The 18,845-nt window shown below is 42.4% G+C and overlaps 1 protein-coding gene across 2 annotated transcripts in view; it reads left to right on the top strand.

Annotated features, from left to right (window-relative positions):
- Nucleotides 1-9,675: 9,675 nt before the first annotated feature.
- Nucleotides 9,676-18,845, top strand: part of KCNV1 (potassium voltage-gated channel modifier subfamily V member 1) — a 75,812-nt gene continuing 66,642 nt past the window's right edge. For both annotated transcript variants that reach the window (XM_056522620.1, XM_056522619.1), the window contains exon 1: nt 9,676-11,815. In XM_056522620.1, the coding sequence (XP_056378595.1) occupies nt 10,804-11,815 (1,012 nt within the window). In that variant the 5' untranslated portion in view covers nt 9,676-10,803. The remainder of the gene's footprint in view (nt 11,816-18,845) is intronic.

The following is an 18,845-nucleotide window of genomic DNA, read 5'->3' as shown; positions in this document are numbered from 1 at the left end:
TGCCAGAAAGTTAATCAGATTTGTAAATTACTTCTATTTAAAAATCTTAATCCTTCTAGTACTTATCAGCTGCTGTATGCTTCACAGGAACTTCTCTTCTTTTTGAATTTATTTTCAGTCTGACCGCAGTGCTCTCTGCGGACACCTCTGTCCATGTCAGGAACTGTCCAGAGCAGGAGAGATTTGCTATGGGGATTTGCTTGTACTCTGGACAGTTACTGGCATTGACAGAGGTGTCAGCAGAGAGCACTGTGGTCAGACTGGAAAGATTTCCAGAAAGAAATACAACTTCCTCTGGATCATGCAGCAGCTGATAAGTACTGGAAGGATGAAGATTTTTAAATAGAAGTAATTTACAAATTTGTATAACTTTCTGGCACAAGTCCATTTAACAAAAAATGAAGTTCCACTGGAGTACCCCTTTAGTCTTAAATCCCCACAGTTTATATTCAAACTCACTTGGTATGAACACACACTCTAGCATGCTTAATTTGTTGATCAGCTTTAAAGAGTAGCTCCCACCATCCTTTTTTTTTCTGTCCCTGCTTATTGCCCTTCTATCCCTAACCCCCTCCCTGACTTTAATTTATTTTTTTTACTATCTTAGAAATGGCTTTTTTTCTATCTGGTAGTGTGCTCACTTACCAGGCAGACTTCCCAAGCAGACACAACGTCACTGATGCCTGCTTGGGCCGACTTCCCCCCTTTGCTCATCTATACACCCTTATTTTATCTATACAGGCCATGATTGTTTTTCTAAACAGTGTACCTCCAGCTGTTTCACCACTACAACTCCCAGCTTTCCCTGACATCTATTGGCTGTCAGGGCATGCTGGGAGTTGTAGTGGTGAAACAACTGGAGGCACTCTGTGTTGAAAACAATCTATCTTTGTTGCGGCCGCGGCACAACCACAAAAAAAAAGTTCATGACAGTGCCCATTTAATAGTTATCCAATAGCCTCTTCTCCATTGCAGTATCTGCTTGAATGCAAAGGGTTATCAGGCTGCAAAGAGCTGTAATTTATCAGCTCCTAGTTAACTACTCCACCCACCTTCCCATTCAAAGACACTTGGTATGAAAACACACTCACACACTCGCTTTTAAAGTTATCCAAAAGCTTTTTCTATCTTGCAGTATCTGTCTGAAGGTGAATGCAGAGATTATTTAGAACTCTCTCTTAGTCTCTGTATTTTACCAGCTGTTATGTCTTCCAAAGTAGCCAAGGTTTAGGGCAGTGGTCTCCAACCTGCGGACCTCCAGATGTTGCAAAACTACAACTCCCAGCTTGCCCGGACAGCCAACGTCTGTCCGGGCATGCTGGGAGTTGATGTTTTGCAACATCTGGAGTGCCACAGTTTGAGACCACTGGTATAGAACGATTGCAGTTGGCTGTCTGGGCATGCTGAGCATTGTAGTTTTGCAACATCCGGAGGTCCGCAGGTGGGAGACCACTGGTTTAGGGGATACACTGGCAGAACAATATCTTCCGGCTAATAGGCTGACTGGAACCACGGACTCCTGAAAACTACTCAAAGCACAAAAAGCAAGTACAACGGGACAAGCTCCATACTATCAAGGACACGGACTTACAGCTTTGCGGGATCTTTAAGTGGAGACAAGAACTTCCCTCTAGGCAGAGTACATTCCCCATCAGGATTTTAGTAAGTGAGCTTCTATCACTACTTTATAGTTTTTATTATTAGAGCGCCGATACATATATATATATATATATATATATATATATATATATATATATATAGCTCCTTTTTGGTGGTTTTAGCTGAGATCCACCTGTTGTATCTAGGCAGCTTGTACAGGATCTATTCAGCGCTGGTGTTATCTTTTCATTTTGTAATTTACAAATCTGTTTAACTTTCTGGCACCAGTTGATTTAAAAGAAAAAAAAAATTTCCCCCGGAGTACCCCTTTAATGAATGGAAGCCATTAGTCTTTCTTTACTTTGTTACATTTTAATTAAAGTCAAAGATCTTTAAGTCCTTTATTTATCCTTCAGGTAAAGTGTATTATCGGTTTTGCTTTCTTGTTGAACAGAAAACACAGTATGGTAATGGAACAAACTGGGTGGACATACAGTATAGTTATTGTCAGCCTCATAAACGATGTAACTACGACAGAGATAAAGTTGTATCATAGCACAATTACCTTCATGTGTTATCTGGTTTTCCATAGAACTGCATCATAACATTCTGAATGATTTCATGCCATCTTCTATCCATCTATAGATCTCACATTTAACTATCTAATATCTATCCATCTATCCATCTATCTATCTATATATCTACACAAAGAAAGGTTGCTGCAGCACACAGGGGTAAATATCCAAGTAGTTTATTCCATTCCAATGGCTACATTCCAGCCACCCATGTGGCCTTTCTCAAGCACAAGTGAATAGCGACCAGTGATGGTAGGTATATATATATATATATATATATATATATATATATATATATATATATATATGGTGTATCAATACAATATTAATTAACATTAATTACAAAAAAAGTATAAAACGTTACATACATGCATATGAAAAACATACTTCAGTGCAGTGTATAACAAGTATGGATTGGCGTACGGACAATCTAGCAAAGTGCCGCGTGCACATAAAAGTATAAAAAGTGTAAACATATTAATTACATATTCCCAAATCATGTGCATAATAATTACATCTGATTGCAGGGCGGAAGGAGTGGGCGGTACCGGCAACACTCACCTGTCCATAACTTAGATGTCGGCATGTGGTCCGGCATGCGCACAATGCGCAAATGTACAATTGCAGAGTATAGTCACTGTCAGTGCGCGCTGTCGGGCGTAAGACAGGAAGTGATCGGGGACCAATAGAGGAGCGCTACGTCAAAGTCTTGTGTATGAGATTAATCACATGAGCGCAGAGACTGCGCAGTGTAATGAAAATCAAAGCTATGGCCATATTAGAAAAGGGCAAAGGAATGGGCAGAATAGTGACGAGTGGCTTGCTGGTCACATGATGGCAGAAACTACGTTCTGCAACAGTAATGCAATATATGGCCATATTTAGTGTGAATAAAACAAGGGGTGTTCACTAGAATATAAAACTAGATATTGAATAATAAAAAAGCACTAAACATGTGTATAAAGGAATTGTGGGCTTGCCAAACACCTCACATCATGGTACATTCACCCTCCTGGGACTCACTGCACTATTACCCAAACCCTGCTGTGGGACCACACCTCCCCACACAACCTGACATCAGATCTATGGCAGTGTTGTGTCTCTGGTCGCTATTCACTTGTGTTTGAGAAAGGCCACATGGGTGGCTGGAATGTAGCCATTGGAATGGAATAAACTACTTGGATATTTACCCCTGTGTGCTGCAGCGACCTTTCTTTGTGTGGATATCTGTTGGCCCCAGACCTGGGCTGACTCTGCTGCTTTGCACCAGACTGCACTTTAGATACAGAGGTACTGCTCAACTTGGATTTTTTTCTATCTATCTATCTCATATCTATCCATCTATCTATCTATCTATCTATCTATCTTTGTATCTCATCAGGGCCGGCCTTAGGTGTTCAGGCACCCTGTGCGAGCTAGCCTTGTGCACAAAGAGGAAAAAAATCTTTGCGACAAATATATATATATTTTTTATATTTAATCAGTCCCCTGCCCCCTTAACCCCTTAATGACTGGGGGTTTTTCCGTTTTTGCATTTTCGTTTTTTGCTCCTTGCCTTTAAAAAATCATAACTCTTTCAATTTTGCACCTAAAAATCCATATGATGGCTTATTTTTTGCGCCACCAATTCTACTTTGTAATGACGTCAGTCACTTTGGCCAAAAATCTACGGTGAAACAGAAAAAAAAAATCATTGTGCGACAAAATTGAAAAAAAAACGCTGTTTTGTAACTTTTGGGGGCTTCCGTTTCTATGTAGTACATTTTTCGGTAAAAATGACCCCTTATCATTACTCTGTAGGTCCATACAATTATAATGATACCCTACTTATATAGGTTTGATTTTGTCGGACTTCTGGAAAAAATCATAACTACTTGCAGGAAAATTAATACGTTTAAAATTGTCATCTTCTGACCCCTATAACTTTTTTATTTTTCCGTGTATGGGGCGGTATGAGGGCTCATTTTTTGCACCGTGATCTGAAGTTTTTAACGGTACCATTTTTGCATTAATAGAACTTATTGATCGCTTTTTATTCATTTTTAAATTATATAAAAAGTGACCAAAAATGCACTATTTTGGACTTTGGATTTTTTTTGCGCACACGCCATTGACCGAGCGGTTTAATTAATGATATATTTTTATAATTCGGACATTTCCGCACGCGGTGATACCATATATGTTTATTTTTATTTTTATTTACACTGTGTTTTTTTTATTGGAAAAGGGGGGTGATTCAAACTTTTAATAGGGGAGGAGTTAAATGATCTTTATTGACTTTTTTTGCACTTTTTTTTTGCAGTGTTATAGCTCCCATAGGGACCTATAACACTGCACACACTGATCTTCATCATTGATCACTGGTTTCTCATAAGAAACCAGTGATCGACGATTCTGCAGCATGACTGCTCATGCCTGGATCTCAGGCACTGAGCAGTCATTCGGCGATCGGACAGCGAGGAGGCAGGTAGGGGCCCTCCCGCTGTCCTGTAAGCTGTTCGGGATGCCGCGATTAGCCGTGGCTATCCCGAACAGCCCGACTGAGCTAGCCGGCAACTTACACTTTCACTTTTAGCCGCGCGGCTCAGCTCTTAGCACGCGGCTAAAGGGTTAATAGCGCGCGGCGCCGTGATCGGCACTGCGCGCTATTAGAGGCGGGTCCCGGCTTCACTATGATGCCGGGCCCGCCTTGATATGACACGGGGTTACTGTGTAACCCCGCGTTATGTCAGGAGAGCAGGACCAAGGACGTACCGGTACATCCTTGGTCCTTAAGGGGTTAATCAGTCCCATGTACCCCTTCACCAGTCCCCTGCCCCCTTAATCAGATGCAGTATAGTTCCCCACATTAGGTGCTGTATAGTTCCCCCACATTAGGTTCAGTATAGTTCCCCACATTAGGTTCAGTATAGTTCCCCACATTAGGTGCAGTATAGTTCCCCCACATTAGGTGTAGTATAGCTCCCCACATTAGGTGCAGTATAGTTCCCCACATTAGGTGCAGTATAGTTCCCTACATTAGGTTCAGTATAGTTCCCCACATTAGGTGCAGTATAGTTCCCCACATTAGGTGTAGTATAGTTCCCCACATTAGGTGCAGTATAGTTCCCCACATTAGGTGCAGTATAATTCCCCCACATTAGGTGCCGTATAGTTCCCCACATTAGGTGCAGTTTAGTTCCCCACATTAGGTGCAGCATACTTCCCTCACATTAGGTGCCGTATAGTTCCCACACATTAGGTGCTGTATAGTTCCCCCACATTAGTTGCCATATAGTTCCCCACATTAGGCTCAGTATAGTTCCCCACATTAGGTGCAGTATAGTTCCCCACATTAGGTGTAGTATAGTTCCCCACATTAGGTGCAGTATAGTTCCCCCAAATTAGATGCAGTATACTTCCCCACATTAGGTGCAGTATAGTTCCCCCACATTAGGTGCCGTATAGTTCCCCCACATTAGGTGCCGTATAGTTCCCCCACATTAGGTGCAGTTTAGTTCCCCACATTAGGTGCAGTATAGTTCCCCCACATTAGGTGCCGTATAGTTCCCCCACATTAGGTGCCATATAGTTCCCCACATTAGGTGCAGTATAGTTCCCCCACATTAGGTGCAGTACAGTTCCCCCACATTAGGTTGGCAGTATAGTTTCCCCACATTAGGTGCAGTATAGTTCCCCCACATTATGTTGGCAGTATAGTTCCCCCACATTAGGTGCAGTATAGTTCCCCAAATAAGGTAGTAGCAGGTTCCCCACATTAGGTAGAAGCAGGTTCCCCACATTAGGTAGTAGCAGGTTCCCCACATTAGGTAGAAGCAGGCTCCCCACATTATGTAGAAGCATGTTCCCCACATTAGGTAGAAGCAGGTTCCCCACATTAGGTAGTAGCAGGTTCCCCACATTAGGTAGAAGCAGGTTCCCCACATTAGGTAGAAGTAGGCTCCCCACATTATGTAGAAGCAGGTTCCCCACATTAGGTAGAAGCAGGTTCCCCACATTAGGTAGAAGCAAGTTCCCCACATTAGGTAGAAGTAGGCTCCCCACATTATGTAGAAGCAGGTTCCCCACATTATGTAGAAGCAGGTTCCCCACATTAGGTAGAAGCAGGTCCCCCCCCCCCGGGACTCACATACACACACACATACACAGACAGACACCCACACACACACAGACACCAACACACACAGACAGACACCCACACATGCACACACACATACACACAAACATAGACACACTTACCTGTCCTGCGCTGCATTCTCCTCTCTGGCGTCGGCCTGACGAGTGACGTCACTGACGTGCGGGTCTGCGGAGGGACGTCACATGTGCAACGTCCCTCTTCAGACTCGGGCCGGCCAGCCAACCAGAGACGCGGAGGAGGGCGGGGTAAACGAAACCTCCCTGTGTAATGAAGAAAACTGTACCCTGAAGCGGAATGTGACACTCCGCATAGGGACACAGTTGAGGGAGGGTAGTGGAAATGTAATAAGAGGGAGCGGCCTGCAAAGCAGAAAACTGTGTCCCTGTGCGGAGGGTCACATTCTGCTACAGGGCACAGTTTTCTTCATTACACTGGCATTTAGCTCTGCTTGCCCGAAGCAGCGGTAAATGTCTGAAGAAGTTACCTGCCCGGCACCTCACTCCGGAACTGGACGTCAGGCAATACAAATTACATTTTCCTGGTGCGAGCTGTGTCGGCCGCCCGGCGCCCCTGTTGCTATGGCGCCCTGTGCGGCCGCACAGCTTGCACACCCCTAAGGCCGGCCCTGTATCTCATATCTATCTATCCATCTATCTACCTATCTATCTATCTCATATCTATCCATCTATCTATCTGTCTGTCTATCTAATATCTATCTATGTATCTTATATCTATCTATCTATCTATCTATCTATCTAAATAGGTGAAATAGAATGCAGCACACCACTAGTGATAAAGCCGGTGTGAGACTGGTGAAACGTAGTCCTCTGCATGCTATGGAATAAATCTATTTGTTTTGACTGCAACAGTGGTGTGCTGCATTCTATTTCACCTATTTGGATTGAGGAACCGGTGGACCCAGGCTCCAATTATGCGAGCACCCCATACTGACTATCACCTGATTCTACTTGATGTGCTGCTTCTATTTGAATTATTTATTATCTATCTATCTATCTCTCACATTTGTCTATCTCATATCTATCTATCTAAACAGGAGAATACAGCAGCACACTGCTAGCACAAAGACACAGATGAAACCTGAAATGCTATATTGCTACAATGCAAAAAATGAAAAAATGGAGGTACTTTGCTCACCATTTGGGCAAATAGTTTTTTTTTTTTTTTTACCATCCCACCACTATAAGGTGACCTCATTGGGACGGACCCTACACTATGAATGTGCCTCTGTGCAATCAGTTACCAGGCTTGTAAGATCTGGAACAAGCCTGGTAACAGTAGTTTGGTATCAGTATGTGCTGGCCAACTTATCTTTGTTTGTGTTATACATATGGTGGAGTGGCTACCTCCATGTTTGCTCCTGCACCCCACCCATCTTACAAGGTGCTGGATGTTCCAGACCTTACAAGCCTGGTAACTGATTGCACAGAGGCACTTTCATAGTGAAGGGTCCGTCCCAATGAGGTCACCTTATAGTGGTGGGATGGTCCAAACTATTTCGCCAAATGGTGAGCAAAGTACCTACATTTTTTCATTTTTTTTTTTTGCATTGTAGCAATATAGCATTTCATGTTTCATCTGTATCTTTGTGTTAGCAGTGTGCTGCTGTATTCTCCTGTTTGTGTATATCCAGCATAGCAGCGTGCACCTGTATACCAGGTCCATGCAGTAGTTTGGTATCAGTATGTGCTGGCCAACTTATCTTTGTTTGTTTTAGCTAGCTATCTTTTTCGCATTTATTTATCTATCCCATATTTATCTAATATCTACTTAATGCCCCAGAAAACCCTTTACGTTATCTCATTGTTACATCTGTTGTAATCACTCATAAAAAAACGAATTCAATGCCAAATTGTTAACCCTTGTTCAAACAGCTAACGTGATTACTAGCTAAATTATCTGTTCATTTCTTTGAAGTATTTCTATATATTTTGGTATTACACAATCCCTCTCACAAGGCTATAGAGAGGTGTGTACAGGAGACAGTGATGGCATGTGTTTTACAGAGACTGACAGCCCTCTAAGGTTCATCCAATTGGTCTGCACATGGCTTTGGTCTGTGCATCCACCTCCCTGAGCTGTGGTGAGGAGAGATTCCTTCTAATCCAGTGCACAGGGCTGTCAGCTGTGAAGGTGCTGAAAGAAGACATAGCTGTCAACTCTGAGGGTGCTGAAAGAAAACATAGCTGTCCACTCTGAGGGTGCGAAAAGAAGAGAGAGCTGTCCACTCTGAGGGTGCTGAAAGAAAACATAGCTGTCCACTCTGAGGGTGCGAAAAGAAGAGAGAGCTGTCCACTCTGAGGGTGCTGAAAGAAAACATAGCTGTACACTTTGAGGGTGCTGAAAGAAGACATAGCTGTACACTCTGAGGGTGCTGAAAGAAGAGCTGTCCACTCTGAGGGTGCTGAAAGAAGACATAGCTGTACACTCTGAGGGTGCTGAAAGAAGAGAGAACTGTCCACTCTGAGGGTGCTGAAAGAAGACATAGCTGTACACTTTGAGGGTGCTGAAAGAAAACATAGCTGTCCACTCTGAGGGTGCTGAAAGAAGACATAGCTGTACACTTTGAGGGTGCTGAAAGAAAACATAGCTGTCCACTCTGAGGGTGCTGAAAGAAGACATAGCTGTACACTTTGAGGGTGCTGAAAGAAGACATAGCTGTACACTTTGAGGGTGCTGAAAGAAGACATAGCTGTACACTCTGAGGGTGCTGAAAGAAGACATAGCTGTCCACTCTGAGGGTGCTGAAAGAAGACATAGCTGTCCACTCTGAGGGTGCTGAAAGAAGACATAGCTGTACACTTTGAGGGTGCTGAAAGAAAACATAGCTGTACACTCTGAGGGTGCTGAAAGAAGACATAGCTGTACACTTTGAGGGTGCTGAAAGAAGACATAGCTGTTCACTCTGAGGGTGCTGAAAGAAGACATAGCTGTACACTCTGAGGGTGCTGAAAGAAGAGAGAGCTGTACACTCTGAGGGTGCTGAAAGAAGACATAGCTGTACACTCTGAGGGTGCTGAAAGAAGACATAGCTGTACACTCTGAGGGTGCTGAAAGAAGAGAGAGCTGTACACTCTGAGGGTGCTGAAAGAAGACATAGCTGTACACTCTGAGGGTGCTGAAAGAAGACATAGCTGTACACTCGGAGGGTGCTGAAAGAAGACATAGCTGTACACTTTGAGGGTGCTGGAAGAAGACATAGCTGTCCACTCTGAGGGTGCTGAAAGAAGACATAGCTGTACACTCTGAGGGTGCTGAAAGAAAACATAGCTGTACACTCTGAGGGTGCTGAAAGAAGACATAGCTGTCCACTCTGAGGGTGCTGAAAGAAGACATAGCTGTACACTCTGAGGGTGCTGAAAGAAGACATAGCTGTCCACTCTGAGGGTGCTGAAAACAGAGAGAACTGTCCATGCCGAAGGTGCTGAAGAGACATCTCTGCCAACAGAGCTGAAAGAACAAATTACTTTTCATGGCATTTGTGCTGAAAGCTCAGAAACCTTGTCCACTTCCAGGGTGCTGAAAAGGCATCTCTGCTAATGGTGTTGAAGACACTTTCCATGGAAATAGAACTGAAAGCACAAACACTCATTTAGCTCTCACAGTACTCACATAAGAGACAGCTTGTTCAGTGTGAGGGTACATAAATACAGAAGCCCTATTCTCTATCAGCCTGGTCTGTGAATAGTGCTGAAAACTCAGTCATTTCAATGGGACTGAAAGCTGAGACACCCTGCCCACTCTGGGGGTGCTGACAGAAGAACCGTGTCCATTCTAAGAGTGCTTGGAGCAGTGAAGCTTTGTCCACTTTGTGGGTACATGAAATGCAAAACCCTATGAACTCCGAAGGTGCTGGAAACCCGGAGCTCTGTCCATTCTGAGGGTAGAATAGACAGCACTGCGCTCCCTGGAGGTGCTGAAGAGGTGTCCTTGTAAATAGTGCTGAAAGCTGGAATAGGGCTGAAGCACAGAAAACATATTAACTCTGAGGGTGCTGACACATGAGAAACCTTGTCTATTGCGAGGGTGCTGGGAGCAGAGAAGCTTTAAGGATGCCAACCCCCTATCCAGTCCCAGGGTGCTAAAAACACAGAGTGCTGCCCAGTCTGAAGGTACTAAAGAGGTGTCCCTGCTTGTGGTTCTGAATGCACAGGACGTATGGAGCACCTTCATGGAATTAAGACACGGAGACCAAGATCTGAGAGTTCGGTGTTGTCCTTTCTGAGGATGGTAAAGCACCGAAATCCACCTGAATACTATCGCCTGTAGCCGGTGCTAAGAGAGTCTTTACTTGGGTCTAGAGAACTTTCAACACCAAAAGGGAGTGAGCGGTATAGAAGACAATAGAAGCAGTGACCACGTCCTGATGAGCGGAGGCAGCAGACTCAGGTAGTCACTGACTGGAGAGAGTACCGGCTGCAGACAGTGCCCTGAGATCGGCTGCTGAAGGCGCAGACGCACTGACCAGGACCCATGCTCCCCCATTTATTCTGTTCTGAGGTCCCATCTGACGATGAAGGGGGTCTCAGGATCCCCCCACAGTCCAGCAGCAGTAACTTGAAGAAGCAGATGTCCTTTTCTGCCGGCGGAGATTCGGATTCTGCTTTCTCCTTGGACTCCAGCGTCTTCTGCAGCGATTATTCCACAGCCCCCCGGGATCATTTTACCATCAATGTCGGGGGCAGCAGGTTCATCCTGTCCCTGAAAACCCTGTCCAGCCATCCACACACCCGCCTGGGTAAGTTGGCCACCTCCGGAGGGGACGAGGTGTATGACCTGTGCGATGATGCCAACCTGATGGACAATGAGTATTTCTTTGACCGGAGCTCCCAGATGTTTGAGTACATCATGAATTACTATAAGACTGGGCGCCTGCATGTCATGGAGCAGCTGTGTGCAGTGTCTTTCCTCCAGGAGATCGAGTACTGGGGGATAGACGAGCTGAGCATTGACCACTGCTGCAGGGACAGGTACTTCAGGAAGAAACTCAAGACAGAGTCCCTGGATGTCAAGAAGGATGAGGAGGAGATTGAGGCTGAAGAAGATGACTTCACTGGGGTTGTGTGTGAACACTGGAGACAGAAGCTCTGGGATGTGTTGGAAAAGCCTGGATCTTCAGTAGCAGCTAAGACCTTTGGCACAGTGTCTATGACCTTTGTGGTGGTCTCCATAGCTAACATGGTCCTCATCTCTTCTGAGGCCAACACTGTAGATCAGCCTCTACTAAACGTACTGGAATATGTCTGCGTCTCCTGGTTCACAGTGGAATTACTGCTCAGGTTTCTATGTGTAAGAGACAAATTTGGTTTCATTAGGAGTGTAGTGAACATCATAGACCTTATTGCCATCCTACCCTTCTACATTACTTTGGTGGTGGAGACCTGGTTTGGTGAGAGTACCGAGCTGGAGAACGTGGGGAGGATCGTGCAAATCCTGAGGCTCCTGAGATCACTGAGGATGCTGAAGCTGGGGAGGCACTCTACAGGTAAAGTCAGAGATAAAGTATTCATGGCCATCACAATGGGCTCTGAATTATGGATGCGGCTTTTCTGGGGCAGGTGCAATTACACACCTGGAAACTTGTGAGGGCACACATCACTAACATTACTGAAGAACCATGACCCCAGAGCTGGGACTGCAACAAGGAACACATGGAAGCCATAAAGTATCTACATCACAATATGTGTATATGGAAAGGCTAGATAGATAGATAGATCTGAGATAGATGGACAGATAAATAAATAAATAAAGATAGATAGATAAATAGATAGATAGATATGAGATGATAGATAGATAGATAGATAGATAGATAGATATGAGATACATTTGAGATAGATAGATACATAGATAGACATGAGATAGATAGATACATAAATAAATAGATAGATATAAGATAGATAGATAGATATGCGATACATATGAGATAGATAGATAAATAGATAGATATGAGATCGATAGATAAATAGATAGATATGATATATATATATATATATATATATATAGATAGATGGATAGATAGATAGATATTAGACATATAGATTAATAGACACACAGACATATAGATCTTAACCCCTTAAGGACAAAGCATTTTTCTGTTTTTGCACTTTCGTTTTTTTCCTCCTTACTTTTAAAAAATCCTAACCCTTTCAATGTTGCACCTAAAAAAGCATATGAAGGCATTTTTTTTGTGCCACCAATTCTACTTTGTATCAACATCAGTCATTTTACCAAAAAATCTACAGCAAAACGGAAAAAAAAAATTATTGTACGACAAAATTGAAGGAAAAACGCCATTTTGTAAATTTTGGGTGCTTCCGTTTTTACGCAGTACATTTTTCAGTAAAACTGACACCTTATCATTATTCTGTAGGTCCATACGATTAAAATGATACCCTACTTATATAGGTTTGATTTTGTTGTACTTCTGGAAAAAATCATAACTCTATGCACGAAAAATTTATGTATTTAAAATTGTTCTCTTTTGACCCCATAACTTTTTTATTTTTTTGCATGTGGGGCTGTATGGAACTCATATTTTGCGCCATGATCTGAAGTTTTTAGCAGTACCATTTTTGTTTTGATCAAGCCATTAACTCATTTTTTTAATGGTATAAAAAGTTATAAAAAATACGCTATTTTGGACTTTGGAATTTTTTTTCACGTGCGCCATCAATCATGCGGTTTATTTAATGATATATTTTTATAGTTTGGACATTTACGCACATGGTGATACCACATATGTTTATTTTTATTATGTTTATATATTTTTTATATGGAATTTGGGGAAAAGAGGGGTGATTGAAACTTTCAATAAGGAAGGGGTTAATGTGTATGTTTTTAAACTTTTTTATTTTTATTTTTTACACTTTTAGTCCCCTTAGGGGACTTTTAGAAGGAATCATTTGATTCCTCATACAGACCAATGTGGTTCCATTAAACCACATTGATTTGTGTGTTCTGCACTCGATTGATAAAGCCTGGTCCTGCCAGGCTTTATCATTCTCAGTGCAGGAGCCAGAACTACAGGAGAGGTAAACCCTCAGGCTACCATAGCAGTGGATCGCTTTGACAGCGGCAATCTAAAGGGTTAATAGCCAGCCGCGGCGATTGCCGAATGCCAGCTATTAACGCCGGCCCCCAGCTACAGGAATCGGCTGGTTGCCAGCCGGTATGATAGATAAAGACATACAATATAGATTGATATGATAGATAGATAGATAGATAGATACAATATAGATAGATAGATAGATACAATATATGGTCTCCTCATGCTGCCGCCACCTCCACGCTGTGTCATTTAGCCACTATATGGTCTCCTCATACTGCCGCCTCCTCCACGCTGTGTCATTCAGGCATTATATGGTCTCCACATGCTGCTGCCACCTCCATGCTGTGTCATTCAGCCACTATATGAACTCCTTATGCTGCCACCAACTCCAGGCAGTGTCTTTCAGTCACTATATGGTCTCCTCATGTTGCCACCCCTTCCACGCTGTGTCATTCAGACACTATATGGTCTCCTCATGCTGCCGCCTCCCCCACGCTGTGTCATTCAGCCACTATATGGTCTCCTCATGCTGCTGCCACGTCCTTGCTGTGTCAGTCAGCCACTATATGGTCTCCTCATGCTGATGCCACCTTCATGCTGGGTCATTTAGCCACTATATAGTCTCCTCATGCTGCCGCCACCTCCATGCTGTGACATTCAGCCACTATATGAACTCCTTATGCTGCCGACAACTCCAGGCAGTGTCTTTCATCCACTATATGGTCTCCTCTTGCTGCCATCGCTTCCACGCTGTGTCATTCAGGAATTATATGGTCTCCTCATGCTGCTGCCTCCCCCACGCTGTGTCATTCAGCCACTATATGGTCTCCTCATGCTGCCGCCACCTCCTTGCTGTGTCAGTCAGCCACTATATGGTCTCCTTATACTGATGCCACCTCCATACTGGGTCATTTAGCCACTATATGGTCTCCTCATGCTGCCGCCAACTCCAGGCTGGGTCATTCAGCCACTATATGGTCTCCTCATGCTGCAGCCTCCCCCACGCTGTGTCATTCAGCCACTATATGGTCTCCTCATGCTGTCGCCACCTCCTTGCTGTGTCAGTCAGCCACTATATGGTCTCCTCATGCTGATGCCACCTCCACACTGGGTCATTCAGCCACTATATGGTCTCCTCATGCTGCCGCCACCTCCACGCTGTGTCATTCTGGAAATATATGGTCTCCACATGCTGCTGCCACCTCCACGCTGGGTTATTCAGCCACTATATGGTTTTCTCATGCTGCCACCAACTCCAAGCTGTGCCATTAAGCCACTATATGGTCTCCTCATGATGCCGCCACCTCCACGCTGTGTGCAAAGTGTTCTACACCCCTATTGAGGCTCTCTGTAGGCCAGAAATAGCCATTTTTAATAGAAATTTGCCGCAAATAAATTCGAGTTGAACCAAATTTTTTCGGAAAATTGGGCAAGTCGACCAAACCAAATTTTACTAAATTTTGCTCATCTCTAATAGTAGCACCACACTCATATACTCCCATACATTCCATCTGTAATTAAGCATCCCGGCGTGCATGTGCAGTTTTGAATTACCAACACTACTGTTTCCCATGTTGGCGGTGAGTGATAACTCCCTTGGCAACTGTAGGTAATTGTTTTTAATTGGTTTTAACATCTTTGTTCACCTGTCCTGAGGAATTATCAGGACCTGATTAACACTATATTGTGTTTATTGCCAGATTTGTCCTTAATAAATGCACTATATGTTATCCACAAGTGTTGCACTCACATATGGATTTGCACATATATATTGTTTAGATTGTGAATATAATTTTTTTGAGATTTGATTGCACTGTTTGTAATAATTGGAGATGTAATTGATATCCCTATTTAAAATGTGTGAAACACTGTTTGTACTGAGCTGCAGAAAGACCAGGAGAGCTGGTTGAAATGTCACTGTCACATTCACTTGATGGAATAAAAGTCTATTTTTTTCATGGTTCGGAGTGCTGCGGATGTATCTACTGTTCTGCTTATATATAGAACCCTGACCAAAGTCTGGTTCTACATGCACCTATTTACTTGGGACTTTTGAAAATTGGAGGGAGTGCTGTTTTCCTTTGTTACTACTAGATAGATAGATAGATATATAGATATATAGATATGATATAAAGAGATAGATATGAGATATATAGATATGAAATAAATAGATAGATAGATAGATAGATAGATATGACATAGATAGATAGATAGATAGATATGATATAGATAGATAATGAGATAAATAGATAGATAATGAAATAGATAGATAGATATGAGATAAATAGATAATGAAATGGATAGATAGGTAATGAGATAAATAGATAGATAATGAAATAGATAGATAGGTAATGAGATAAATAGATAGATTTATATATTCGATAGATATGAAATAGAGTAAGAGATAAGTAAATAGGAGATTTATAGGAAATAGATGGGAGATTGCATCATCATGGTGAGTCTAAGATTTAGTCTAAGATCTGGATGCTGCAGTTGCTATTGACTGTGGTAAAGAAGGGGTTAAATGGATAGCATCAGAGGCATCACTGATCCCACCTCCCGACAGTAGGTCTCAGCTGTAGTTAACAGCCAGCACTCACCATTCTGCAGCTTTGCCTGCTCTGTACTCTCTGGCCCACATATTGACGGACATGTACGTCAGATATCTGGAAGGGGCTAAAGGCGTTGTCTGCCTTTAAGGATGCATTTTAGTTTCAAGTGTTCCCAAATACAAGATGAGCATAGTGTATACTGATACTGGGACCCCAGGATCCGTCTGTAAACTGTGGGGAATCCTGATGAAACCTCAGTGTTCAGTTCTCTTTTGATGTCACCACAGAGGAGAGGAAACATTGCCAGTTACCATTGAAATACATTGACAACATGTCTAATGCATGGATATGTTGAGACCTCAGAAGTCCCATATGAGCTCCCTATATTATACGGGTTGTCCAGGTCCAGAAAGGGAGTCTGCTCTTTATAGAACAACACACTCTTGTCTATGGGCTGTTTCTGGTATTGCCATATTCACCTGAATACTGGATACAAACCATGGACAAAAGTTATGATGTTGCTGTTAAAAACATGTTGTAAATGACTCCTTTAATTCCCTAAATCCCTTTAAAAGATTACAAGGTTAAAGGGGTATTGCAGGATATTTTTATATCAGCCTTTGAGCCCATGATGCCAAGTTATCATACAGTTTTATAAGGTTCTATTACCTCCATGTGACACTTTTTCTTGTTTTCCTGCACAGAACCCACTCCCAGAAGTGCTGTAGTACAAGTCTTTTTAATTTACTGTTGTCTCTGACCTTTCCCAGCATTCCATGTGGCCAGAGATAATGGGGGAGATTTATCAAAACCTGTCCAGAGGAAAAGTAGCTGAGTTGCTCATAGCAACCAATCAGATCGCTTCTTTCATTCCTCAGAGACCTTTTTAAAAATGAAAGAAGCGATCTGATTGGTTGCTATGGGCAACTCAGCAACTTTTCCTCTGGACAGGTTTTGATAAATCTCTCCCAATATGTCATAAGTCACGTGGTCTCCAGGGTGTGTGACTATGCTGCAGTGGGTGGATGGATAGTATTTCTGTTTTAAATCCCTTCCACCCCTGCTATCTACCCACCCACTGCAGTATAGCCACGGCCCCTGGACACCATGTCACTTATGACATATTGGTGGTCATATTTAAAAAAAAAAAAAAAAAACTCTTCATATCAAAAATTTCGCATTTTGTGCCAATATTTTGGTGCAAAAAAGTTTAAATCAGATATTCAAAGTGTTTTCCATGAGAATTATCCAAGGTTTACGCTTGTCACACCAGTTTTGCAAAAATGGGTGTGGCTATGTAAATATATGTACATCATATTTTCAAAGGGGTGAGGGTCCATTTGACATCAACATTTTCACACAAGCTTTTTGCTAGTGTAGAAATCACAGAAATGGTTGTAGTTTTTTTATTTATTTATTTATTTATTTATTTTTTTTTGGGGGGGGGGGAGGTGTTATTTAATCAATTATTGAAAAACAATTATCATTGAAAAGTGTTATTTAAAAAAAATGTCTTCTTTCTTTCATGGTCACTGCACCTGAACTCACATGTAACCCCTTGGGGTTTTTTCCATCTTTGCACTTTCGTTTTTTCCTCCTCACCTTTTAAAAATGATAACCCATTCGATTTTGCACCTACTAACCCATATCATGGCTTATTTTTTTTGTGCCACCAATTCTTATTTGTAATGACATCAGTCATTTTACCCAAAGATCTATGGCAGAACAAAAAAAAATAAAATCATTGTGCGACGAAATTAAAACAAAATGCCATTTTGTATATTTTGGGGGCTTCCATTTCTACACAGTGCATTTTTCTGTAACAATTACCCCTGATATTTATTCTGTAGGCCAATATGATTATAATGATACCCTACTTATATAGGTTTGAGGGCAAATTTTTTGCGCCGTGATCTGAAGGTTTTATCGGTACCATTTGTGTTTTAATTGGACTTTTTGATCGCTTTTTTATAATTTTTTTATCGTATAACAAGTGACCAAGAAATACGCTATTTTGGACTTTGGAATTTTTTTAAGTGTACGCCATTGACAGTGCGGTTTAATTAACAATATATTTTTATAGGTCAGACATTTATGCATGTGGCGATACCACATATGTTTATATTTATTTTAATTTCCTTTTTTTTTTTATGGGAAAAGGGGGGTGATTTAAACTTTTGTTAGGGAAGGGGTTAAATCACATTTATTAACTCATTTTTTATGCTTTTTTTTTTTTGCAATGTTATAGCCCCCATAGGGGGCTATAACATGCAGTACATTGATTGCCAGCACTGTTCAATACTATGCCATAGCATTGCATTGATCAGTGTTATCAGCAGTCGATTGCTCAAGCCTGGATCTCAGGGTTGGAACAATCATTCGCCGATCGGACGCGCCAGAGGCAGGTATGTCCACTTGCTTCATAACTGATAGGGACACTGCGGTTTCACCGCGGTGGTCCTGATCAGCCCGACTGAGCTGCTAAAGGGTTAATAGTGTGCGTCACCGGGTCCTGGCTACCGTTAGCCACTGGGACCAACACGATGACGTGGGGTCACCACGTGACCCCGCGTTATATCGCGGGAGCGGGCACAGGACATACACGTACGCCCTGCGTCCCCAAAAGGTTAAGCCCAACAAATGTTTTATGTATACAGTTATCGCTTGTCTGGACACTAGTAATCATGGTATATTACGTGAGATGCTTCCACCAGAATTTTCCGGGATGTAAAATTTGGTGCCAAAATCGCCGATTTTGGCACAAAAAATCAATATGGCGACAACAGAAAAATTTGTGCCAAATTTTTGGCATGAAAAAAAAAAGGAAAGTGGCACGAAAATGAACTCTCACATATTTTCATATTTTCAAAGCAGCACAAGAGACCTTTGAAAATGTGAGGAGAAAAAAAAAATGT

This window comes from Hyla sarda, chromosome 5 (assembly GCF_029499605.1).
Source record: "Hyla sarda isolate aHylSar1 chromosome 5, aHylSar1.hap1, whole genome shotgun sequence".
NCBI lineage: Eukaryota > Metazoa > Chordata > Amphibia > Anura > Hylidae > Hyla > Hyla sarda.
This window is presented reverse-complemented; position numbering and strand designations above follow the sequence as displayed.